Source organism: Pinus tabuliformis, chromosome 2_2 (assembly GCF_031772625.1).
Source record: "Pinus tabuliformis cultivar Carrire ecotype Pingquan chromosome 2_2, CPIR1, whole genome shotgun sequence".
Taxonomy (NCBI): domain Eukaryota; kingdom Viridiplantae; phylum Streptophyta; class Pinopsida; order Pinales; family Pinaceae; genus Pinus; species Pinus tabuliformis.
Window position 1 is genome coordinate 690,431,405 of NC_142300.1, and position 26,349 is coordinate 690,457,753.

The 26,349-nt window shown below is 36.4% G+C and overlaps 1 protein-coding gene across 1 annotated transcript in view; it reads right to left on the reverse strand.

The window, feature by feature from the left end:
- Positions 1-19,202, reverse strand: part of LOC149194546 (serine carboxypeptidase II-3-like) — a 32,266-nt gene extending 13,064 nt beyond the window's left edge. The window contains exons 1-9 of the mRNA XM_089407705.1: positions 18,818-19,202; positions 18,619-18,726; positions 5,284-5,379; positions 5,079-5,171; positions 4,726-4,785; positions 4,257-4,327; positions 3,907-4,040; positions 3,705-3,794; positions 3,392-3,497 (exon numbers count right to left, since the gene is read on the reverse strand). Coding sequence (XP_089263831.1) covers positions 3,392-3,497; positions 3,705-3,794; positions 3,907-4,040; positions 4,257-4,327; positions 4,726-4,785; positions 5,079-5,171; positions 5,284-5,379; positions 18,619-18,726; positions 18,818-19,202 — 1,143 coding nt within the window. The remainder of the gene's footprint in view (positions 1-3,391; positions 3,498-3,704; positions 3,795-3,906; positions 4,041-4,256; positions 4,328-4,725; positions 4,786-5,078; positions 5,172-5,283; positions 5,380-18,618; positions 18,727-18,817) is intronic.
- Between the last annotated feature and the right edge of the window lie 7,147 nt (positions 19,203-26,349).

Consider the following 26,349-nt stretch of genomic DNA (forward strand, 5'->3'; position numbering starts at 1 on the left):
AAGCACTTCAACTCATAGTGAGTCAATTTTGCACAGAAAGAAAACATCAAAAGAATGGGTTTTAATTCTTTAGTGTTGCATTTTTTGCATGGTTATAAAGAATCCAAACTAAAAGGATACTTTATGATATACTCATTAATTATATTTCCTTGGAAGCTTCTGATTTTATACATTTACGTGAAGGGATTTTTCTTTTTTTATATAGGAAGATGGATATATATGATACAAGATATATTCTTTAAGAATATTTTTATTTATTTTTAGTTTTAAATTTATGGTCATTTCCTTTAAACTAATGAGTTAGAGACTTGCATCCCTAGGAGGGGTGTTATTTAAGGAAAAAGGTGGGGGGTGGTCTACCACCATCCCACTTGGGCATGCGACCGAAGAATGTAATAGCATAACCCCATAGTGGATGTTCATGGTTTCCTTTCGCATTAGGTGACACAACTTTGAAAATACACACCATGGTCATTAAAGTTATTTGCATCCCTCACACTAATCACATCTACCTCGACTATAACCTAATCCTCTAGTGTGTATGCTAGACATTTTCCCATCTGAAGAATCATTCCTTGCAATCTCTAAGCATGTAAACTTCAGCCTCATTTCTCGCACTCCACAATTTTAATAATGTCATATGTTGGAGAATCTTGCACCAAGAATTACCTGATAATGGCATTTGCAAACAATATTTGGGTTGTATTTTTGGTTCATATCCCTATCAATCTATATAGCTTTCTAGGGAGGGATCAATAGATTTTGGTTCATTCCCTTAAATCTAGTGAGTGAAGTTCTCCCACTTCCATATTGAAAAAAAATCTTTGAAGAGAATTATTTCCATTTCGCTTGAGAGCTTTGCATTCTTTCCCTGTAGGCACATCGAGAACATTTATTCCTTTGAGCTTGAAACTCTTCATGTGAATGGTTATGGCATCTCTCAATGTTGGGAAAAAAATCCCACCACCATGGAACAACTTTGTACCTGTCAAGAATCCTTTCCCTTACACACAATACTTCATCTTCCTTTATAATTCCTTATTTGGTTTTCTACTCATGGTACTATTGATTAGTTTTCCATCCCTTGTGGTCATTCAGTGTTGTATCTTTGGATGATTCCATGTGCATTTCCTCTCTGAGCTCCTCTCTCCAGCTTGTGGCTTCCTTCTCTGGTAAAACTTCCCCTACTTGACAGTTTTCCTTGCAGACTATCCTCCCATCTCTCTTACTTTCCATTAACCTCAGTCTTTTTTTCGTACCACATTTATGACTTTGTCCTTCTCACATGACGCTCCTAACTTTGGGCCTTTGTGTACCTCCTAACACCCATCTTTTAGGTATTTAGCCTTTCCCCTTTCTTGTGTATCCATCATGCCTCATTACTGTGCCCATGTTGACGAGAGCAACACATTACCAAGAACCATCCAACCAAGGTAGTATACATACTCATCGTTCCAACCAAGGTAGTATACATATTCATCAATAATTGGATGAAACTATTACTTGGTTTAGAGAGATAACCAGAGGCCCTATTAAGGATGAGCTCACTCGTGTTGAGAGATAAGGGACCTCCCAAGGGAACCACCTATTAGATACTCAGGTTCTACATGAGCTTGTTGATTGGGTGCCAAACATTGGGCATACACATGGGTATTTTAAAGAATATATGAACATAGTGGATCTATATTGGAATTTGAAATTTATCTTAGGAAGTGTTGCCTTGGACTAGTATGAGCATAAAATAGATCTTCTCCACTACATGAAATAATTGCACCGACACATGAAGGACCTAGATCAATGGTTGAATAGCACCTTGGCATCCCTCCCCCAATTTGGAGCCACACCAGGGGACAAAAAGGATCCTATCCTAGTCGTAGTTATTAATTCAGACACATCTACTTAGTCTCTTGATATGTCTCTAGTTTCTTGTTTTCCTATTTACATGGTTTATTTCCATGGCCATGAAGGCTGGTATTTTAGTCTCTATATGGTAAATTTTGAATCTCTAGGCACGTTGATGTCTTCTACCTCTCTAATAAGGGTGAATTTTTGTATATTATCGAGTTTTCCTAGTTACCAACCATTATAAAAATTGTAGTGCTTTCATGTAATTTCCTTTTTTAGAAGGAAATACAAAATTTAACCCCACAAAATAAAATGAGTTGGAGACTTATTTTAATATGTGTACAAGTTAGGGCTCCTTGGGGAATCTTAATTAGCCATGTCCATGAAAATGAAGTATTATATACCATGAAATTCCATATTCAAAGACCCCAATTTTACTCGTGGGTCATGTGCTGGGGCGACGTGGCTCACCTGGGGTTATAGTGGTAGCATGAGAATGACCCAAGTGTCACTTGAATATGAGACCTAGTTGTTGATTCTTATAGTATGTGTGTGTGCGTACCTGTACAAGTTAAAAATATTTTGTGATAGTGACCATGGGATAACATAAAACGAAGATATTGCTTCTACTCTTACAGAGATTGATGGAAAAGTTGAATTAATAGTAGTTGAAAATTAAACAATGTAGAAAAAAACACATAAATAAGACAAAATAAATGAAAAATATTGAAAAATAAAACCAAATAAAATGAAGTTGAAGAAAAATGAAAAGTAAAAAGAAAAGTAAAAAGAAAAAAATATCTTGCATAACATAAATGTGAGAACAACCTAGACTATCATGTAGAAAAACCTAGCTAAAATTAAAATTAACATAGCTATTACTAATGTTCTCAAGATCCTTGTAGAGAATCTCTCCATGAGTTCTTTTGTCTATTTACTGTTCCATTTCCAAATAATTTAGCGAATTCAAACTCTAAGTTAAAAACAACATCATTCTTTGCCATTAAATTCATATGTTCCGTTGAGTTCTATATTATCTTAGTTCTTTTCACATTCCCTAAAAAGAAATAAGGTATTATAGAACCCAATGGAACCCCAGAACCTAACGGAATCAGAGTTTCGAATTGACTAAATTGTTTGAAAATGGAACAATAAATAGACATCCAAACTCATGGAGAGATCTTCTATAAAGATTCTTAAAAGGTTAATAATAGTTATGCTAATTCATGACTCTCTGTTCGTAAATTTAAAGACTATGTGAAGTACAAAAGTGTGTCTCATAACTAAAGAAAATTAACGCACACTGATACTATATAATTTTATTGAATATTTGATATTTTTTTATTATTCATATTATTAATTAATAAAATCAAAAAATTATATTTACCAATAATACTCCTTGATTATTAAAAAGATATAAAAAAAAATTAATAATATGTCCACCGACCTGCACCATCCACGAGATCGCATGCACTCAATGACATAAAATTAATGTTATCATCTGGATTTTATCTGTGAAATCAATGAAACTGATTTCATTACGCACCTTGTCGTCATTAACCCGGGCGTACCATGGAGTCTCAATTGGAAGCTTCAGCTCATTGATGGCGAGTCTCGTCGCGGTCACAGGAACTCTGGCATCCGTGTCTCCGCTGAAAACCAAACAAGAAAAAACTATTGATAAATACTTCAATGAGCATAGAATTTGGTTATGGTATAGGAATTAATTGAAGTGGTTGTTCGGAAATGGATGTAAATCAAATTTTCATTAAAAATCAGCCAGATACCAACCAATTTTATTTTCACTCAACAATTTAATAATAAACTCCACCGGTAACTGAGATTGTTTTATATTATACCTGAAAACAAGTATCTTCAAAACACATGCAATTAGTTGACAATAAATTGGTAAGACAGTTGAAACAGAATCCGCCCAAGACAGAACATCACTGGTACGGAGTCACGTGAAACCATATTTTAGCACATCAAGTTGTGAGTATGAGAAGATTGGAAAAATAAATTATCGCAAAAAAATGATATTAGTAACCCAAAAAATGATACCTGCACTGGTTCCAGCTATAAGTTATGTTTGTTACATTTGCATGTATGGCTTTCTGAACTTCCGGCCTATTAAAATACGCATCTACGTAGTTATCGATGCAAGGATCATATCCTGGCATTTTTGCTTGTTCTTGCTATTTACACAACAATCATCAGTGCAGTCAATCTTTAGCAAAATGATTTCATGCATATAATACATGGTTTAGAGGGAACTTGAAAGTGGAGTTGTGACGAATAGCTAAGTACTTGTAATGGTTCAGGGTTTGCTGACTATGTACCTACATCCATAACTATTATAATTCTATAGGTAACTATTGAAAAGGACCATAGTATATAAAAGTTTCACTTACCCTCACCGTTTGTGATGAATTCTCTATGCCTATGGGAGAATAGATACTATAAATATCGATACCTTCCATTTCTGCATAAGCTCTCTTCCAATTCATTGCACAACGCTACATCGAATTTTGAAGCATTACAGCTGCCAATTACTTGCTCATAAAGTTGATCCGATATTAATGCATGATTCTATGCGTACTCATATGTTCCAATAAAATCTGTATCACTATTCATTACTCCATTTCCCACCTGCAGAAATTGAATGTTCGCGCTTCAGATTGATTGTGTACATAAGTTTCCCCATTTCAGAATTTAGCACGATGGCTTTATATGGTGTTTGCAACTTTTATACCCGAAATCTTCGCATCAAAAAATTCTTATATAGATTTCTCTATATGCATTTTGATTTGAGACCAATAAGTTTTCTATAAATCACAAACGTGAGTTGAACTCACCATTATTCCTCTGAAATTAATAAACGACGCCTGCAACAAGCTTTTTTGTGTAAGATTTTTGAAGCCAACTCGGGAATGTAATATCCTATAATCAATAATCATCGTTAACACCTTCACTGAAAAATAAATATTTCCGTCTGTATCAAATCAGCTTTCGAATTCTTAATTGTAGCGCTGAAATAGTTCGTCTTACCATCACAAGAGTTACAAAGTTATTAACAAGTATCATTACAGTGTCTGTCAAAAGCATCGTATCTCGAGTCTCGTGCATTATTTTTGGTGTACCAGCTTGCAATTACTCCCATCAAACTTTTAATCATAACAAAATTGAAAATAACAAAACGGTAGAGGCACTGCAGGGATTACAAACAATATTACCTGCGTAACTTTCGCCTGCAATGCAAAAGCTTCGGAATTTATACTGTGGAAACCTGTTGAACCAGTTTACCAGGAATGCATACGATTCTAAGGCTGGAATAAAACAAAAAGCCCATTAAAGACTTTAGATTTCCTAGCATCGCTTAAACCCTCTAAGAAATCCACGAGTTACTGGTAAGCTTATCGCATCAAATTCGCAAGTTACCCGTTAGTTTATCGCCAGTTTGTGTATAATCGGAGGTTGTGTTCGAGTAGGAGAATCCAACGCCTGCTGGAGACTCCAAAAACAATACGTTCGCCGCTGTGGGAAGCATGGACGCTTTAGTAATTTCGCCTAACATCTGGTTAAAAATGTAATTTATCCTAAGATCATTATCCAGAAGGAGTTTGTAGGAATATTGAGAAAGAGTTTGTAATAATATTGAGTTGGAGTAATATTGAGTTTGTAGTATTTCAGTACATGATGTCTTTATTTATTGCTGGATAAGTATTACCTATTTTATAAAAAACAAAATAGAATATTAAGTGTGTATATTGGTAAAAAAATTGTTGTTTTTAATGGGAATCTCAAATTTTCAAGAATTGGTAATGGGTGGTAATTATTATACGAGATAAAATTTATAAATGTATTGGAGAGTTGAATGTGAAATATTTTATAAATTTATTAAAAAGTAAAGAACATAATGTAGGTTTATTGGCTTGGTTTTAGAGTCTAGTATGGGTAGGCAGATCTCATTTAAAAAATAAATGTATTTAACATTTAATGTGGGTTTTATTTAAAAATCAATCTAATTATTATATATAAACATCATATAAATTTAAAATATAAAGAGGTTTATTAACACTCAAAAAAGTGGTATGGTTAATAAATAAAAATATAAATAAAACATCTATTATATTTACTCCATAAACCTCTTTATATTTACTAACACTCAAAAAAGAGGTTTTATTTAGGTGAAGTCTATGGGCCAAATACCATGGGACAAATAATTATTAATACCAAGGGCCAAATGACATATTTATAAAAGAAGTATGGTAAAAAAATAAATATAAAAGAGGTATGGTAAATAAATAAAAATATATCAAATAGGATTAGAAATCAACATCTAATTATATACGAAGCCTATGGGCCTAATACCATGGTAAATAAAAGAGATATATAAATAAATAAAAATATAAATAAACCAAAGCTATGGTAAATAAATAAAACCACTTTTCATATTTATTCCATAAACCTATTTATACTTACTAACAATCAAAAATAGGCTTTATTTAGGTGAAGCCTATGGGCCAAATTATTATTAATACCATGCAAAAATAAACATTATTAACCCTAATATTAATATTGTTAAATTTAATAACTTTGGATTAATACAATATTAATTTTGTTATATTATAATATATATTAATATATCATGATATATATTAACTCTAGATATATATGGTAGGGAAGAACAAATACATAGAGTGATAGAGGTGGAGAGATAGAGGGAGTGGCAAAGGAGAGATGGAGAGAAATTGATGGAGAGGGGAGAGGATGAATAAAGAGAGAGGGAGAAGAGTGAGAGAGAAAGAGAAGGGTAAGAGAGGGGGAGGGAGACACAAAGATGGAGGGGGGAAGGAGAGAGAATGAGAGAGAGAGGGAGATAGTGAGAGGATTGGCGGGAAGAGAGAGAGATGGTGGAAGAAAGAGGAATTTAGGAGAGAAAGGGAGAGAGAGGACTTGCGAGATAGGAGGAGAGATGGAGGGATAGAGAGATGGAGTTGGAGGGGGAAAGAGGGAGGGAAGAAGAAAGAAATAGAGAGTGAGAAGTGGAGAGAGAGATGGAGTGACAAGGGAGAGATGGAGAGAGAGTGTGTATGTTTAGGGGTGAGATAAAGAGACAAAGAAGGAGAGATAGAGAGAAGGGGGGAGAGAAGAAGAGAGGAGGGATATAGTAACATAGTTGGAGAGAGAGGGGGGAGGTAGAGGGGATTGGAGAGAAAGAGAGGATTGGAGAGAGGGGGGGAAGAGAAAGGAAGAGGAGAGAGAGAGAGAGAGAGAGAGAGAGAGAGAGAGAGAGAGAGAATTGGAGGGAAAAGAGAGAGAGAGAGAGAGAGAGAGAAAGAATTGGAGGGCAAAGAGAGAGAGAGAGAGAGAGAGAGGGAGGGTAATGGGAGAAGAAAGAGGGAGATAGGAGAGAAAGGGAGAGAGAGGAAGAATGAGAGACACGACTTAAGAGTGAGGATGAGAGTGATGGGGAAGAGGGAGTATTGGAGGGAAAAGAGAGAGAGTGAGAGAGAGATGACAGAAGATAGATGGAGGTAAGATAGAAAGGGAGAGAGAGGATGTATGAGAGAAAGGAGGAGAGAGGGAGCGAAAGAGAGGAAGTATGCGAGAGGGGGAGAGAGGGAGGGAGAGAGTAGGAGAGAGGGAGGGATAGGGAGATGAATTTGGAGGCGGAGAGTGGCAGGGAAGAAGAAATACATATAGAGTGAGAAGTGGAGAGAGAGAGAGGGAGTGACAAGGGAGAGATGGAGAGAGAGAGTGTGTGTATCTTTAGGGATAAGATAAAGAGACAAATAAGGAGAGATGGAGAGAATAGGGGAGAGAAGGCGAGAGGAGAGAGGGAGGGATATAGTAACAAAGATGGAGAGAGAGAGAGAGAGGGGATGTGAGAGAGTGGAGAGAGGGAGGGAAAAGGAGATGGAGTTGGAGGGGGAGAGAGAGGGAGGTAAGAAGAAAGAATAGAGAGGGAAAGGTGGAGAGAGAAAGAGGGAGTGATAAGGAAGATGAAGAGAGAGGGAGAGAGGACAACGGGGGGAGGAGAGATAGAAGCAAGGGAGAGGGAGAGAAGGGGAAGAGAGAGAGAAAGAGGGGGAGAGGAAGAGGGAGGGATAGACAGAGAGATTGGAGAAAGAGAGTGTATGTTTTGGGTTGATATAAAGAGACAAAGGGAGATAGAGATATATATCGAAAGTGAAAAGAGGGAAGAAGAGAGAGGTGGAGAGAGGGAGGGAGGGACGAAGAGATTGATAGATATGGAGTGAGAGAGTATGTGTGTTTAGGGGGTTTAAATAGAGAGAAAAGTAAGGATAGATGGAGGGAGATATAGATATAGATGTAGGGGGGGAAGAGGGAATAAAATTATTGCACTAGATGCATTGATTTCAGTGTAGATGATGATTTATAACCCTATTTGATTTTTTGCACTAGATGCATTGATTTTAGTGTAGATGTTGATCTCTATTGATATTGATTTCTTGCACTAGATTCATTGATTTCAATGTAGATGATTTCTAATACTATTTGATTACTTGCACTAAATACATTAATTTCAATGTAGATGGTGATTTCTAATCCTATTTGATTGCTTGCACTAGATGCATTGATTTCAATGTAGATGTTGATTTCTAATAATGTTTGATTGCTTGCACTAGATGCATTGATTTCAATGTAGATGATTTCTAATCCTATTTGATTGTTTGCACTAGATGCATTGATTTCAGTGTAGATGGAGATTTCTAATCATATTTAATTGCTTGCACTAGATGCATTGATTTCAATGTAGATGTTGCTTTTTAATCTTATTTCTTTACTTGCACTAGATACATTGATTTGAGTGTAGATGTTGATTTCTAATCCTATTTGATTGCTTGCATTAGATGCATTGATTTTAGTGTAAAATGCTGTTTTCTAATCTTATTTGATTGCTTTCATTAGATGCATTGATTTCAATGTAGATGTTGATTTATAATTTGATATAATTGGATGTATGATGGAACACTAAGTTTAAAGTGATTAGATTAAAATTGTGCATTGATTTTAGTGTAAGCACAAAAAAATATTAACAATGTACTTTGATTTTTGTGTTATAGTAATTCAACCTATTAATATTGGAGAGAAAAAGAGACAAGGTGTGATGTTTACTACAATAGCTCGAGCTAAATACTCAAATGGTTTACGATTTAACCTATCATTTTCATATAATCAATATGAAAATATGACAAAAGTAACAAGGGTGACAATGAGAGTAGTACAAGAAAATAGTTTGAGATTAATCACAATGAAGACTATTTGTAATTGACTGTGTTCTTCTTATTCACATTTTTTATCATTAACACTATTACATTATCAGTTTACTTTCAAAAAATTTATTTCATCATTTTTCATCATTAAAATTATTAACAATATTTATCACCTCAACAAACTGAGGTAACTAACAAAATTTAAAATTTAAAACACCAAATTAATCTCAGACATGTTTATCATATTTAAAATGATTATATTAACATTAGATGAATTTACATATTATTGAGAAAATTAATCATATGTTCATTAGATTTTTGTGTTATAGTAATTCAACCTATTAATATTGGAGAGAAAGAGAGACAAGGTGTGATGTTTACTACAATAGCTCGAGCTAAATATTTAAATTGTTTACGATTTAACTTGTCATTTTCATATAATGGATATGAAAAGATGACAATCAATATGAAAAGATGACAAAAGTAACAAGGATGACAATGAGAGTAGTACAAGAAAATAGTTTGAGATTAATCACAATGAATATTTGTAATTGACTGTATTCTTATTATTTATATTTTCTATCATTCAACACTATTACATTGTCCCTTTACTTTCAAAAATTTTATTTCATCATTTTTCATTATCCAAATTATTAACAATATTTATCATCCCAACAAACTGAGGTAACTAACAAAATTTAAAATTAAAATCACTAGATTAATCTGAGACATATTTAGCATATTTAAAATGATTATGTTAATATTAGATGAATTTACATATTATTGAAAAAATTGATCATATGTTCGTTACATTTTTTTTGGTCGCACACAATTGAAATGAGCCTAGATACATCTTAACTCTAGATTTATCAAGCGTCGCGATAGATCAAATCTCTCGAGGTGCAAACCTTTCCTCAAGTTTTGCACTCAACAAAGAGGCTTGCACCTCGAAAGATTTGATTCCTCTCGGCGCTTGATAGATTCAAAGTTAAGGTGGATATACACTAGTTATACATACATGACTCACAAAAGCATTTGATATAGTTTCTTTTAATTCAATCTATTTTAATACAAGATAAGTAATAAAATTAAATAAATGATAATTATATTTTTTTTATTATTTAAATAAATTTATTATATTATTCTTTTAAAATTTTATTATTATTGGACATCTCATTTAAGATGGAATAATTTAAAATTAAGTACGATACAACTATAAGTTAGGGTTTTTGGAAGGAGTCATCAAGGTTTTGCACAATCTGACGCAAGACTCGTCCTCGGTGGGTTGGTCAAGTGGCATTGATATTCATCATCAACATGCAAGGATACCACACACAGATGATGGGGGTGGCTCCTCTTTCCATGATGTAGCCAGCAAGGAAAACACTCTTAGGATAGGGCTAAACGGGCCTAGATCGAATCCATCGATGACTGAGGAGAGACCACTAATGGGTGTGTCATGGCAAGATCGAGGAAGGAGTTGACACCATCCAAAGGCTATGAAAAACCTGAAGTTTGTAATACCAAACAATAGACTAGAGAAATCCTACTAATACATGAAGGATCACCCCCTGATCTGCAAGTTCATCTATATCTAGCCAAGGAAATAGGAGATAATCCAATGGATCTAATCCAAATGGAATAAAAAACGACTGGTGTAGCTCAGCCTACACCCAAATGGTTTCTTCAGAGTAATCTTTGCCAATCTAGAAGACAAAAAAGAAATATTTGAGAATGGGCCATACTTCATGAACAATGTGAAACTATTTATTAGATACTTGTATGAATGTTATAGACCCGAGAAAGAACAATTTCAAGCAGCCCCAGTCTAGGTTCGCCTTTTTGCCCTTCTCGAGTATTTTTGGGAACCAGATATCCTCGAAGGGATTGGGAATGCGATATGATATTTTGTTAATATCTTTGAAATCACAAAGGGGAGACGTCATGCAGCATATGCTTGAATTTATGTTCACATGAAATTTCTCAGCCTCTACTGAAATCAATAGATTTGGAGTACCATGAGTCCATCTGGACACAACCGCTAGATTATGAGCATGTTCCCTTCAAATGTCAGAGATGTCATGAATATGTCCATTTGTTTCGTAAATTCCTACTAACACTAGAAGAAGAAGCACATAACATAACCAAGAAGGATGAGTGTGGCTTCCAACTAGTGGGAGGAAGGCGCAATCATGCAACTTCTAATCAACCACCTCAACCAAGAAATCATCCAGGTCCACCTTTGTGAGAAATTGCACTGGCAACCTAACCACAGGCTAAATCCCCAAAATTTTGGTTTGATAACCCTTTCACAGTTCTTGAGAATCTAGAGCTACAAGAGGAACCTACAGGACAATCAACCCAATTGGATCTACAAGCAATGGAGGTGGGTAAATAGAGTTCTAAAATTGTAGAAAATCTAATTCTAAAAAGGAAACCACCATAAGACTTGGAAGAAGATTGTAGACTTAAGGAGATCCTTATTCACACTAGAAAGGTTTTGGAAGCGGAGGAAAAAAATAATAGGTTTAGATCCAATGAGTGAAAAATACTTGAATTATTCAAGGTTTGGATCAAAACTTATGTAAAAGACATCCCTTCTAGTCATCTAATCCACTTCTGGAAACTGTTTGGGAAATTATGCACGTGACTGACAAAATCGGATGGCGATAATAAATCTCAAGGCTTGAGTAAGGAAGGTGGAGTTGTACCCCACCCATACCCAGACCAGAGCTCCTCTGTGAAAGGGAAAAATGGGCGAAAGCCGAAGAAGGAGGAAATTCAAGAAGTGGTAGAATTTTTGCTAAATTCCAAGAAAATGGTTCAGTTGACAGATTACTTCCCTTGAATCATTTCCCTTATCTAATGAAAATGGTCTCATGGAACATACATGGATTGAATAGTAAAAGCCAACTTTGTTCTCCGAAAATCAAAATCAATAAGGTAAAACCAGATATTATATTATATCAAGAGACAAAGATTGTAGGAGATCAAATCCAAGGGGTGAGCCAACTTCGTTGAAGAGGTAATGAAGTCATGGCACTTTATCCATTCAGAGCATCAAGAGGGATTGTCGTTTTATGTAATCCTAACTAGGTTGTGTTCCAAGACTGGCTAGCTGCCCATCATAATGTGTGGGGGTGCTTTCGATGTATCGGGTCAGATACCTGGATCAACCTAACAGTAGTATACAGCCCCTCAACCCTGAAGGCAAAAGGCTTGTTCCTCAAAGAGGTTATTGGACTTGAATCATGATTTCCAAATGTAGCATGGATCATTGGGAAAGACTTTAATATGATACGGAACCTGGAATAAAAGAGAGGTGGAGTCAGGTAGTTGGTTCGAGTCTCTGAGATGTTTAATGAGACAATAGGTAAGCTACACCTGGAATATGTGTCCACCAAGAATGGAGTCCATACATCGAACAATAGAAAGGGAGGATAACAAAAAGTTTTAACCGAATAGACATATTTCTCATATTGGAGAATCTGAACCTAAGGGATATGTTCATTGAAGCATCCATCATGCCCTCTCTAGGCTTTGATCATTGGCCGATCTAACTCAATATTGCTTTCAAGTCACTTCCTTAAAACATGGCTTTTAGATTTGAATGTTTTTTGCTCATGAATTTGGGTTTTGTGGATAAGATGCAAGAATGGTGGCAGGACTTGGAGGTGCTAGAGGGTATGAAGATGCAAACCTTCTGTAGGAAGCTCAAGGCCCTCAAATTGCAGATTAAAATATGGAATATATAAGAGTTTGGAGACATCTTTGAGGAGAAGAAAAAGATGGAAGAGAGGATGGAAATAGTTCAAAGCCATATCATAAGGGAAGGGAGATTAGAAGCCTTGGCTGGAGAATAAGGTAGATTGGTGACCTAGCTCAAAGAACAATGCCAATAGGAAGAATATTTGTGGCGTAGAAAATATAGGTTTCAGTGGTTGAGGGAGGGTGAAAGAAACTCAAAAAAAATTCATAGATCCATGATTAGCCACTACAAAAAAAAAATTGAATTGTCCCTCATCTCCACGAAGGGGACTAGGTTGGGAAGTCACCAAGATATGGAGCAGGAATTGATCTCTTTCTTTTCCAATCTACTGTCAAAGATGATTAGGATCAAACAAAGGATATAGAGCAAGTCGCTCGATGCATCCCTCTAATTGTGTCAGAGGAACAAAATGCAACTCTGATGAGTCAAATAACTGTCGAAGAAGTTGAAGCTGTAGTGAAGGACCTGCCTACGAATAAATCTTTAGGTCCTGATGGTTTCACCTTGGAATTCCTTAAGGCTTGTTGGCTCTTCTTGGGCCCTGAAATAGAAGATCAGGTGGAAGAGTCCTGAAAGAATTAGAAAATTTGGTTGGGATTGAATGTTATTTTCCTCACCCTAATTCCAAAATATAATGTTTCCAATGATCCTAGTATACTTTGTCCCATAGCCATCTGTAATGTGATCTATAATATCTTATCCATTGTTCTTTTCCATTGATTGAATCCAATCTTGCATTAAATCATTAGTTCGAAAAAATATGCTTTCGTGGAAAGCAGAAAAATACTTGATGTCATAGTGTTTGCACATGAAGTCATCCACTCTTTGAGGAGTAGTAAACAGGTTGGTATGTTGGTGAAACTAGATCTCTCAAAAGCCTATGACCAATTAAGCTCGCAGTTTCTTCTCTCAGTTCTAAAGGGATTTGACTTTGCAGAGGACTGGATATGTTGGGTCCAGTCTTTGACCTCTACCCCATTATTTTTATTTCTCCTTAATGGTTCACCCACAACCACCTTCAGGTCCTCTTGAGGTTTCATACAAGAAGATCCAATGTCCCCTTTCTTATTTATCATTGTTTTTGAAGGGTTGGGTCATTTAGTTAATGTTGCAGTGCATGAAAATGAGCTAAAGGACCTCCATCTTCTGTGTATGGATCTTCCTATGACACACCAATAGTTTATTAATGATAACTTAATTTATCGAGAACCACTGTTCAGGAAGTAGTAGCTTTGGATGGGATCCTTACTGAATTTCAAGTAGCATCAGGTATTTTCATCAACAAAGATAAGTCTAATATTCAACACTCCTAAGCCTATGCAAAACAACATAGCTTGTATAATGGGTTTCTCTATTGATACTCTCCCCTCGAAATACTTAGGAGTCCCATTACTAGCTAACCCTTTACGCATAGTGTGTTGGGGAGAAGTCTGTAACAATTTCATGAAAAAACATTCCAATTGAAATTTTTGAGTGCTCAATCTGGCTAACAGGGTTACCCTCCTTAAATTTGTCCTCTAAGCCATCTTAGTTTACCATATTTCAGTCCTCCCAACACCTAAATGTGTTTATAGAGACCTGGTTTAAATATTTTGTAAGTTCCTTTGGTAAGGAGCTAACTTGGATGGGAAATGGTCTCTAGTAGCTTAGGACAAGCTCTGCCTCCCGAAAGATTTTTGAGGAGTTGGGTTGTGAGATCCAGAGAAAATAATTGAGGTCATGGGAGCCAAATTGTGGTGGCATTGCATCCAAGAGGGTACAAAAAAATGCAAACACATCTAGGTGCATAAATATGGACAATGAAGATCATAGACCACCCTCCTCTGAGACCCATCTATGACTACAAGATTGTCCCCCTTGAACCTTGACGTCTAAAACAGTCACATTATCATGGACCATTACTGTTGGGAAATACATAATGGAACCATAACCTTATTTTGGGAGAATTTTTTGGGATAAATTGTTGCATCTAGATTGGAACAATGACTTGCAAGGAATAAAAACAACCCTAGATCAACAAAATGTAAGAACAATGGAAGATTTATAGAAGTAGGGTCACGGTCAAGAGGAGTGGTGTATGTGGAAAATAAAGCGGGACTGGAAGATATAAGGGACCCTAGAAATTTGGTCAGCTTTGAATCATCTATTGTAATAAAGATGTATCCCCATGTCCCAAGCCTTAGATAAGCTTAGATGGGGTTATAAGTCTTTGGGATGGTTCTCAATCGAGGAAGCCTACCTCATTAAGGTTGACATCAATCCCTTGTCATGTGAAATATTTTGGGACAAATTATGGAAGTGGAAGTTATGGCCAAGATCTCGTAGTTCCTATGGTTAATTGGTCATAAATGCATCCTAACATGGGACAGACAGATAAAAAATGGGTATATTAGGTTGTCCTAATGTCGTTTGTGTAAGAATAAAGAAGAAACAATGAACCACTTATTGAATTAATGCCAAGTAGTAGAAGAGGTATCATCAAAGGCCAAAAATATCTTTGGAAAAATATATTGGGCACATGACAACCTGCTAACTACAGTAGACAATTGGAGGTGATCCCGATTCAAAAAACCAATTTCCAATCAAGCATGGATCTTAGTACTTATTTTCCTTCTCTGAAATATTTGGAAAGAATGAAACATAGTGGTCTTCAACAATCAGGAACCATGAAGCCTCTCTATATGGAAGATAGTCAAAGAGAACATTTAGGAAACCCTTATGTCCGAGAAATGGGAGGAAGATGAATGGAAAGTTGATCAGACTGAATCAATGATTCTCTCCTTTCTCAATTTGTCTCTGGAGTTGATATCCCAACCTACCCATCTACAAGAGACATCAATATCATATCGTTGTCCATCTTCAGTAAAACCCCCTTCAGTTTTGTAAAAATAAATTTTGATGGGGCCTCAAAAGATAATCGACAATGACCAGTGGGTTTCTAAGGGATTATTCGAGATTCCATAAGATCCTCAATTGGTATTTTGGCATGTTATTGTGGATTCACAACCAACAATGTATTTGAGCTAACCAACCTTGAAAAAGGTCTCCTTGCTTAAAAACTAAGTTGCCTAAAGATTTAGATATCGGGAGACTCAGAAATCATTATTCATATGGCGCAAAATATGGCATATGGATCCCCCCCATCTAAACTAGTTTACAGCTGGAGACTGGAATCACATGCATGGCATATTAAATTTTGATCAATGACTTCCCATATGTCATCAAAACTCACTCCCAAAGAGCTGGCAATAATATGGCAGATTGGCAGGCATATTGGGGCACCACAAAGGACATCAAGATGCAGTAACTAATTGGAACTCAGCTCTAAGTTCATTTGACCTAGATCTAGGAGAGGTGGCCAATATCTCCTAGTTAATAGATGAAGGCAATAATTCCCCGATGTGGGTGAACAGTCAAAGGACCAAATAGCCTTAGTCTTCCCCCGATCTAGCATGTGGAAAACATGTTCTTCTCCTTAATGGTTATTAAATGACATGATGTCCAACCTTTGAATCATCTAGAGGCGGCGGGTATTTTTATGGTGTTGCTTAGTTGAATGGGGAATGTTGTTGCGAACTAGGAGATGAATAGAGAGTGTAGGATGACAAGTTTCAACAGCAGCCCTGCCAATATGACTCACTCAAGTTTCCGAATGGGTAGCAAAGGATAAAAAAGGGTTCGAATGCATGAGCTTTTGTTCTGATCGGCCCTCAGGTGTTTATCTGGGATCCAAGAGCGCGATTATTTTTGCCTGATGGTCTCCTTCTCTGGCTAGGCTCTGCAACCACTAGCGACGACTTCCTCTAGTAGCGTTTGCCCCTATCTTGTGTCTTGTTCATTGGAATTTAGGTACTCTATAATTTCTTGTTGTGGATTTATCTTAGGTCCTTCATTTATTAGGTTTTAGGATCCTGGCTTCTATTTTGGGGATTTTCATGCTTGGGGTATTGGTCTCTCTTGTTGTGGCCAACTCTGTGGGGCATTTATGTCGTAGGGTTGTTCTTTCGCCTCTCCATGTTCTGGTGGCAATTGTGTTACCAGTAATTTTTGGGTGGGAAAGTCTCTTTGTCTCTTTTGTCCTTCTCCTTTCTGTTGTTAACTATTCATAGGTGCTTTCAGTCCATCCCTCCCCTGGAATTGGTTAATAGTGTTTATTGTTTCACTGCTCAACAAAATTCTAATTGGAGCATTGTCAATAGAAACGCGTTTTCTATCTACGAGTATTGGTTAGGGTGGGGAAGAATTTCTATTTTTCAAGGCCTTATCGCCATTTGGAAGCTCTACCTAGGGTCGACTAAGAATTTCGTTACCTCTGATTTTTATGGGGTCAACCTTTATTTCTAATAGTTTGGTCTATGGGTGTTTGTTCTAGGTTCCTGTAGTAGGTGTCATTGTGGGAGTTGGCGACCAATTTATGGTTCAGGCCTGTGATATTTGTTTTTATGCATGTATGCCCCAGTAAAGGGGTTGACCCTGAGATGTGAGGGCCAACATGGGTAGGTCACAGCTCAAGCAAATAGAGACAATTTGTCTATGGTAGATTCAACGATCAGGGAGAGAGAGGGTGAACTATTCTAGGACCAAGGCCGCTCCCCGAGATGTGTGGAGTTGCTAGTCACCTTGGAATCGCTAACTGCACAATTGAGGGGAATCCAGGCAGGCCCAGTCATCCTTAGGGAGCATAGATACAAAGACAAGAACAAATTAGTGGTGTATATAAACAACATCGAATATAGTCAGACAGAGATTCTAAAGCAGTTGGCCAACTTACGCAAGAGAAAAGAACAAACTAATGGTCGTCTGCATGAACCGAAGGTCAAAGTAGAACACATAGATTTCCACGTGCATGAGCGTCTTGGCCTACTAGTAATGCATCCTCCAATGCGCCCTCCTCAACCACCAGTTTGATATGTTGTTCACAGGATGTCTTCTAATTTTGTCTCTCTTTTGGCATGTATGTCTATCTAGCCCTTCAGAACTAAAGGATAGCTAGAAAATTCTTTTGCATACTCTGGTCAGAGTGAAGCTCGGAGAGCTCTTGCGACTCATTTTGTATTTCGTATTTGCAAGATAATATAATGGAAGCTATTTGACCAGCTATATATATATATATATATATATATATATATATATCAATTGAAATTATAATTGTTGTATATCATGTAAAACATGAGATTCAATTTTTCATTCTTGTAATTTTTTCTTGATTTTAGGGAACATAAGGAAAGGAAAAATGATATCTAAAATTATACAAAAATAACTCATTGTTGTCAATTAGGTTATCATGAGTGATTAGGTAGAATGGTTGTTATCTTCTTCACCCAAATTTAACATGATGATGATAAATATTATATTGTTATCTTAACCCTCACTTTCCCATTCCTTTGAAAAAAAATCAATTTAATATTAAAAAATAAAAAATAAAAATAAAAAAACAATTTAATACTTCAAAATTAACGATATTATTTTTACCTAAGTAATATCAATATATAAGGATATTCTTTTCATCAATTTAATGTATTTCAATCTGTATCTAAATCGAAATCTAAAAGATAGAAGCTTTCTAGTAAATCTAAGCTAATACCGTCTTAATTACTACCATGAAAGCTATTTCAGATCTGTAATATTAGACCTATCCCAGATGGAACTAATTTACGTTGCAAAAATGTTAACCTAATCCATTAGAGCAATCTACAGAGGTAAAAGAATAAACATGTATGTATATCTCTACAATTTCCGGATATAAACGAGGACAGTACTGGCCTTGGTTCCATGCGTACGGGTTGTCGCTCAGAGTTCTCCCATCTGGGTTAACGCGAAAAGGCCCTAATTCCGCCATTGCTCCAAATCCTAACGACGAGCATCCGGGCACTGCGACAACATTCTTTTGTGAGAACCAGGAGAACTGAGAGATACAATTATTATAGGAAACCTGTGAAAAACGAATATTCAAGAGAATTACAGCCGTTAAGCCAGAGGACTAGCGGCTTATTGGAGGGATTTTGAGTGGCCTCGGTTAAATAGTAGAACAGCGCTCTGCCGGCCTCGGCATCGACTGTTACATATCCAGAGTACTGCCGGAATTTGAAACCAGCCGGCTGCCCCGGCAGGCCTTGTGGCAGATAATCGGCTTCTTGCGAGGGCTCCTCTGTCAAATATTCGGAATCATTCTTGAAGCTGGTAGTCGCGCTCTCACTCTCCCACATGGTAATTTTTATGGTACGGCTTCTGCTTCTTATAGCTCTGCGCCATGACTGCAGTTTGTCACCTTGAGAGGTTAGCTGATGAGTCTGAGCAACTGCTGCGACCAAAAGGATTGACAGAAGAAAAAACTGTATTCTCTGCATCTTGACAACCAACAAACGAAGGAAATCCAAGGTTGTCTTCTTGATTAGGGTTACGAATTACGGACTAATCTTGACAATCAACCAGCGAAGGCGAATCCCAAGACGTCTCGTTGATTAGCGTTATCAATTAGATGACTAATCTAAATAGAGGTCTCGATGGTCACCGAAATAGCTCAGGAACACGAGTAAAGTTAAACATATTTGATTTCACTTCTCTGTTAAACTGTTGAAATATTCCAAAATCCCCAAAAGATAAGCCACCTTTGCTAAATTGTTGAAATATTTCAAAATTTACCCCCAAAAATAAGGATAAACGGAGAAAGAGTGAAACAGGTTACATCTCGGAAAGAGGTGGATTGGAAACAGACGGAGAGGAAGTCCGTTGACAATCAGGAAACAAATGGTGTTCCAACAAGTCACGTATACAGAATCAAAGCATCAACAAATATGATTTGATTAGGATTCCGTTCCGTTTTGTTTTTACTCTGGATAAGTACAATGAAGTTTAAAAATTTATAAAAATTAATTAAATTATAATTTTATTTCAAATTATTATTATTATAAAATAAATATATATAAATTTCAAAATATAAAAATTAACCAAAAAATTTATTTAAAATTATTATTTTTATTATAAAAATTAAAAAAAAGATATTAATTTAATTTAAAATTATTATTTTTATTATTATAATGAATTAACATAATATAAATTTAAAATATATAAAATTATTAATCATGAAAATTCACTTTACATTATATCATGGGGATTTTAAATTTGAAAATAAGTTTCACTAAAATACTATGCTAAATATTATTACCTATCAATAACATATCTCAAAAAATTGAACTTGTTTCATAAGACACTTAATCGTATCATAATTTTTTTATTAATGAATTTAATTAAAATGACAAAAAAGACATAACTTCTTTCAAAGTAAATCTAAGCCTATAGATTGGGCATGCCACTAAAAATATTTTAGAATATCATATGGATATTAAATCCTTACTATGCACTTAATATTTTTTTATAATTAAATTAAAATTTTGGAAGCTCTATTCCAAAATAAATATGTATATCATCATGGTTATCTCAACCTTATAAAGTAGTGTAGCCTCATGAATTAAATAATTGGTAAATGTCGATAATCATCGATTAATAATAAACATCAAAACACTTATTTCATGATACATCTATAACTTCTCAAATTGAAAAAGATCATGAGAATTAACTAAATTTTAAATTAAATCATTGGATTCAGCGAACACAATTGATTAAATTCAAAATTGGCGAAATTTCATTCCCACGAAAATATATTTTATTGTTTAATAAGGTTCTCAAATCTCAATTCAAACACAAACACTAGTAATCACAATCGATTATATTCAAAGTTGGCCAAATCTCATTCAGAGGAAAATTTATTTTATTATTTATTGAGGTAATTTTGAGGAAATTCGCCGAGTAATCTCTGGAAATTAATCTGACATTCTACTTAAGTTTGTTTCAAGTTCACGATGAGATAAGTAACATTTAAATAAGTTAAGTTAGCTTTGGAAGTATCCTAGGAGTAATATTGTTAATTTACATAAAATATAATTTTTTTTAATAATAATTTTTTTTTTATTTTAATAATATTTATCATTTTTTTTTTATTTTTATTTTCAAAAATTTGATAGGTTAATTTCTTATTTATACCATGTACACTCAAATGGTATAAATTTGTGTATTTATAAACATTTATAATAGAATTCTAATATTTTAATAAAATATAAAAGCTAAATATTAAAAAATGCATGTAAATTAAAAATTATTTTAATTTTTTATTCTTTTTATCACATATAAAATAAACATATATAAGTAAAAAAATATGTGTTAATGCTTTATTTATATTATATAATATTTAAATAAAAATTAAAAGATTAAAATATTTTTTATTTTACATGCGTTTTTTTTAATATTTAGCATTTATATTTTACTAAAATATTATAATTCTATTATAATGTTTTATAAATTTATATAATTTAAGTGTACATGGTATGAATAAAAAATTAACATCTGAAAATTTTAAAGATAAAGATAACCAAATAAAAATGAAAAATATTATTAAAAAAAATTGTATTATATTTAAATTAACAATATGACTCTTAGCATATTTCCAAAGATAATTTAATTTCTTTAAATTTTGTGCGATTTCCTGGTGAACTTGAAACGAATTTCAGTGGAATGTTAGATATATTCTTTGAAATTATTAGTCGCCAAAAGCTTCTTATTTCAACTTAAGGTGGATGAGGATTTGTTGATTTTTTTGTTTTTTTAATTGAGGACCTAGATTGATTCTCAATGGAATATGCTCAACATGTCACATACCCGTGTCTACATAAAAAAAAATTTCTTTTACATACATATATATATGGTCTGGTAATAACACCTTACCTTTGTTGACTTGACTTCGCATGATTATGCGTATGATTTACATATATAATTATGCAATGAATATATATATCGCTGACTTAATTACACATGGACTCGTGTATGGCTACACATATGTTTATATATGAATGCGCACATAAATATTATGGTGCAATCTTTACTGTAGGCTAATTGATTCATAGTGCGTGAACCTTTATGCTGCACACCTTATGACCGATGAGGACTAAGGTTATTTGGATGATTTTTGGAATGTTTGATTAATTCGAGGCAAGTCTCCGTATGTGCCTCGGCGTTGCCAATTTAGCAACCCAAGTGTTGCCGCTGGCGTTTCTGCAATAACAGGTGTACTCCGCATTCATTCCGCCTGATCCGTTCACGTGAAGGGGAGATGGGTTGACATTAACCCTTTCGGCTACCCCTTTGCCGCCTTATTCCAACGGTGCCAATGGCTCGAGGTAAATCCAAGGGCTGAGACGCCCCCAGGTGTCCCTCTCCGGGTAATGGCGGTATAAGGTTGATCTTCTCGACTGTTCGGCTTATTGTGAGCTTTGGCAACTCTCTGCCATCCTCCGCGCCACCTTGCTGCAGTCTCTGAGAAACTCTCAATGCGCCGAGCGCACATTTCTCCGCCGAGCATGTATCCGGACGCCGAACTCCCGCGCTGCTCACCATATACATTCTGCCGAACTGTTGAGGTAAGACACAGGTGGTATCCCACCGGCTTCATCTCTTCTGGTTTCATGCTATGCATTGTGTTGTTTCTTTGTTTTCAAGTCGCACAATGTATTCCACTTGAACGATACTAATGGCCCTTACCGTGGGTGTGCATGCAGTGGATCTCACTTCGGGTTCGATGTGGATGAGGAGCCCCTTCCTCTTCGAGGCTATGGTGCTTCCGGTCTCGCGATGGTTGTGTTCTTCACAGACCTAAGGTGCGCAGATTTGAATGAGGTTCTATTTCTCTTTCTTTGTTTGGCCTGCCGGCAGAGGGTTTCCCTTACGCCGCACCGTAGCCCACCTAACCCTGCTGTGGTTGGTCGCAGGTGGCTACGGAAGGCCCTCCTCTGCCTTATTCCGAGACCTTCTGGTGCCGGCTATGGGTTCCCTCAACCCTAGCGCGTTCGATATTGAGGCTGGAAGTCGATGGAACTTTTGGGGACTGTGTTCGCATCCTTCGTTCAATATGATTTGCATTGTTTACTGTTTACTATTTGTATTCTAACAGTGTTTCAGGCCACGGCCTACTGCATACAATTGATGGGCACGGGCCCTTTTGCTTCATTTGTATGAATGATTACCGCCGTGCGGTTTGTCTGAGTTTTGGCAACATATATATATATATATATATATATATATATATATATATATATATATATATATATATATATATATATATATATATCTGGTTCTGTGTTATGTTCAGCTACGAGTTCTCTTTTTATATTAAGGGTGGCATGGGTTCTGTCGACCCGATGCTGATTAATCTTGCAACACAACTCGGTTAATATTTGCGTTATGGTTATTTGATTATGGTAGAGGTTTTATACATATTCATATTGTCGCAGATATTCGGAATCTTCCGTTATTGTTTAGTTTTGTTCCACGGCTGTCCTTGGGCGGAGTAAATGGCTCGGTTACCCGGCCCTGTGTTTACTCTGGAAAGGAACCAGCCCGAGATTTGCTCTTGCCAAGAGCCATAATGGTTACTTGTTTCATAACTCGGTTTTCTGCTATTATTGTGCATCAAAACCGAGTTGATAGCCGAACACGGCTTGGCTTTAATTTCATAGTTCTGTTTGTTAACATGCTTAGATTCTGGTTCTCTCGCTCTGAGTTAGCAGATTTACATGTGCTCTGAGGTTCTCAAGTGGTTTGCAGTGTTAAATATTTCTTTTAACAATATTCTTGGCCGCAGGGCTAACCCGCACCACAGGGGTTACGTTGCTTTAGTTATGTTACATTCTTTTCTTCCTGTGATATATATTCTGTAACATATTCTGTTCAGGGATTCAAAGTGAGATTTATGAGACAGGGTCAGCCCGCATCACAGGGGTTACTCGATGCAAATGTTTATGCTTTCTTTTATCTGCTATATATATTTACAAGTTCGTTTTCCAAGTTTATAAGCTAAGCTCGAAAGAGGTATTATGTCGGCCGGCAATATGCCGAGGTTATGGTTTTATTGCTTTGCATAGATATACATATAACCCTTAATCTCTTTATTTGGCCGACTCTCTTCCCCGACTATCTGTTCGGGAAGTTAGGGTCGCTAGCCTCTCTGTTACCACCGGCTTTCATTTACCCTTGCTCGGGTTACCCTGACAGCGAGACCCTCAAACTACTCTGTTTGGTCCCTATCCAAACCTAGGATATGGGTTCCTAAGTTTACACGCTTAGGTTCTGTCCTGAAGCAGGACGCCGATTCCTAGGCTTATATGCTTGGGTTTCTATCCCATTCTAGCATCATCAGACAGTAGCAGTGGTAATCCCCCAAAATAAATAAGAGATACATATGAGTCATACAAGTACTTACGTGGTTTAAAACAAATGATTTACAGGTATTTGCAGAAAGTAATTTAAGAGTTCAGTCTTACTTACCTGGTCTCTGCCAGCCTTAAGTCCTTAGTAGGTCACCTGCAAATCCATGCATATCGATTTACCGCCCATCCATGAGACTCGTCTTTCGAGACCAGAGTCTCCCCCCTAGCTCCCTCTTACCGGATCTCTATCCTCAGCAAGGTTGCACTGTGTGCTTGACTATCTGGTCCTTACCAGACTTAGTCTTTCAATCACTTCCTCGTTTTTTCTCTATTCTCTGCCTATCTCTACAGCACAGATTTTTGCCAACCCCCCCTCCCTTTTCCCTGGGAACTTTTCCAGTTAGGGAGGGTGGTTAAAGTCAGTTCCAATAACCAACTTTTCTTGCCAACTCCCTCCCAGGAGTTGCCAACACAATCATGAGTATTCTTTATTAAACCTTTTCAATGCATTTGAAAAATAAAAGAAATACTCATAAGATCCTTTTCTTTTAAAACAAAATAATAAGATAGTCTTGCAATGTCATTTTTACTTCAGTCTTTTACTGTAGTGAAATTTAAATATTTACATTCTCCTGGGGTCATCACATCTCCCCCTCCTGAGATTGGACATCGTCTCGATGTCTGCTGTTCAAAAACAGCCCCGGATAAGCTTCCTTAAGAAGCTCTTCATCTTCCCAGGTGGCCTCATCAGGCCCATAGTGCTGCCACTGCACTTTAACTTGGGTAATAATTCGTTTCCGTAGCTGCACTTCTCTCCGGTCGAGAATGCTCAACGGTTCGACCAGGACCTCTCCTTCCGGTTCGACCTGCAAGCAACAACCGTATTAGTCAATTTTCATTTCCAAAAATACATACCAAATAGTTCAACTGAAATCAGTTCTTACCCGTATGTCTTGCCATTTGATCACATGCTTAGGGTCGTAAATGTATTTTTTAAGCATGGAAACATGGAATACATTATGAATTCTAATATGTCTTGGCAAAGCAAGCTGGTAGGCTACCGGCCCAACCCTTGCTAAGACCTGAAAAGGTCCAAAATAGCGGGGTGCGAGTTTAGCGCAACCACTCCATTGCAAGGTACTTTTCCGGGCTTGTATTCTTACATAAACATGGTCGCCCACCTCATACTCTTTGAACCTTTGCTTCCGATCTGAAAAATTCTTTTGCCGGTCCTGGGCAACCTTTAAATTAGACCGTACTCTTTTTACCATGTCCTCCATTTCCTTGAGCATTTCTGGCCCCAACCTTAATTTATCTTCCGGCCCACTCCAGCTTGAGGGCGTACAACATTTCCGTCCGTACAAAACTTCAAATGGAGACATCTGGATCGAGGTGTGGTATCCGTTATTGTACGCGAACTCTACCAAGTGTAAATAATCCTCCCATTGCGTTGGTTTTTGCATGACACATGCTCTCAACATGTCCTCAACAATCTGATTTACTCGTTCTGTCTGTCCGTCAGTCTGGGGATGGTAAGCTGTACTGAAATTCAGCTGCGTACCCAGTTCTGTAAACAATGCTTTCCAAAAGGCAGATGTAAATTTTACATCTCGGTCTGATATTATCGTCTTTGGAAGCCCATGCAGTTTGAACACGTTTTGCATAAAAATGTGTGCAATCTGTACTGCTTTGTAGGTAGACTGCACGGGTATAAAGTGTGCTGCCTTACTTAGCTTGTCTACTACAACCATAATAGAGTCATTATTCCTCCTTGTTCTAGGCAGTCCAGTTATGAAATCCATGGATATGATCTCCCATTTCCATTCCGGAATGGGCAAGGGCTGCAATAACCCTGCTGGATGTAGGTGTTCTGCCTTAATCTGCTGACATTCCAAACACCGCGCTAAATACTCAGCCACGTGCTTTTTCATACCAGGCCAATAGTATTCCCTTCGAAGCGCAGTAAGCATCTTCTGGTATCCAGGATGACCTGCATAGTGGCTGGTATGAAATTCATCCAAAATCAGATTTTTAAGATTGTTGTCGTTAGGTACAAACAACCTCTTTTTATAGAGCAGCATTCCATCCTCACCTACTTCATACCCCTGCTGACTTTCCTTGCTGGAAAGTGGTATTTGCTGTTTCATTTGCTGATATACTGCATCTTGGTCTGCTGCTGTTCTTATCATTTCTTGCAAGGAATTCTTCCATTTACTGAGCGTAACTTCATATAAGCATT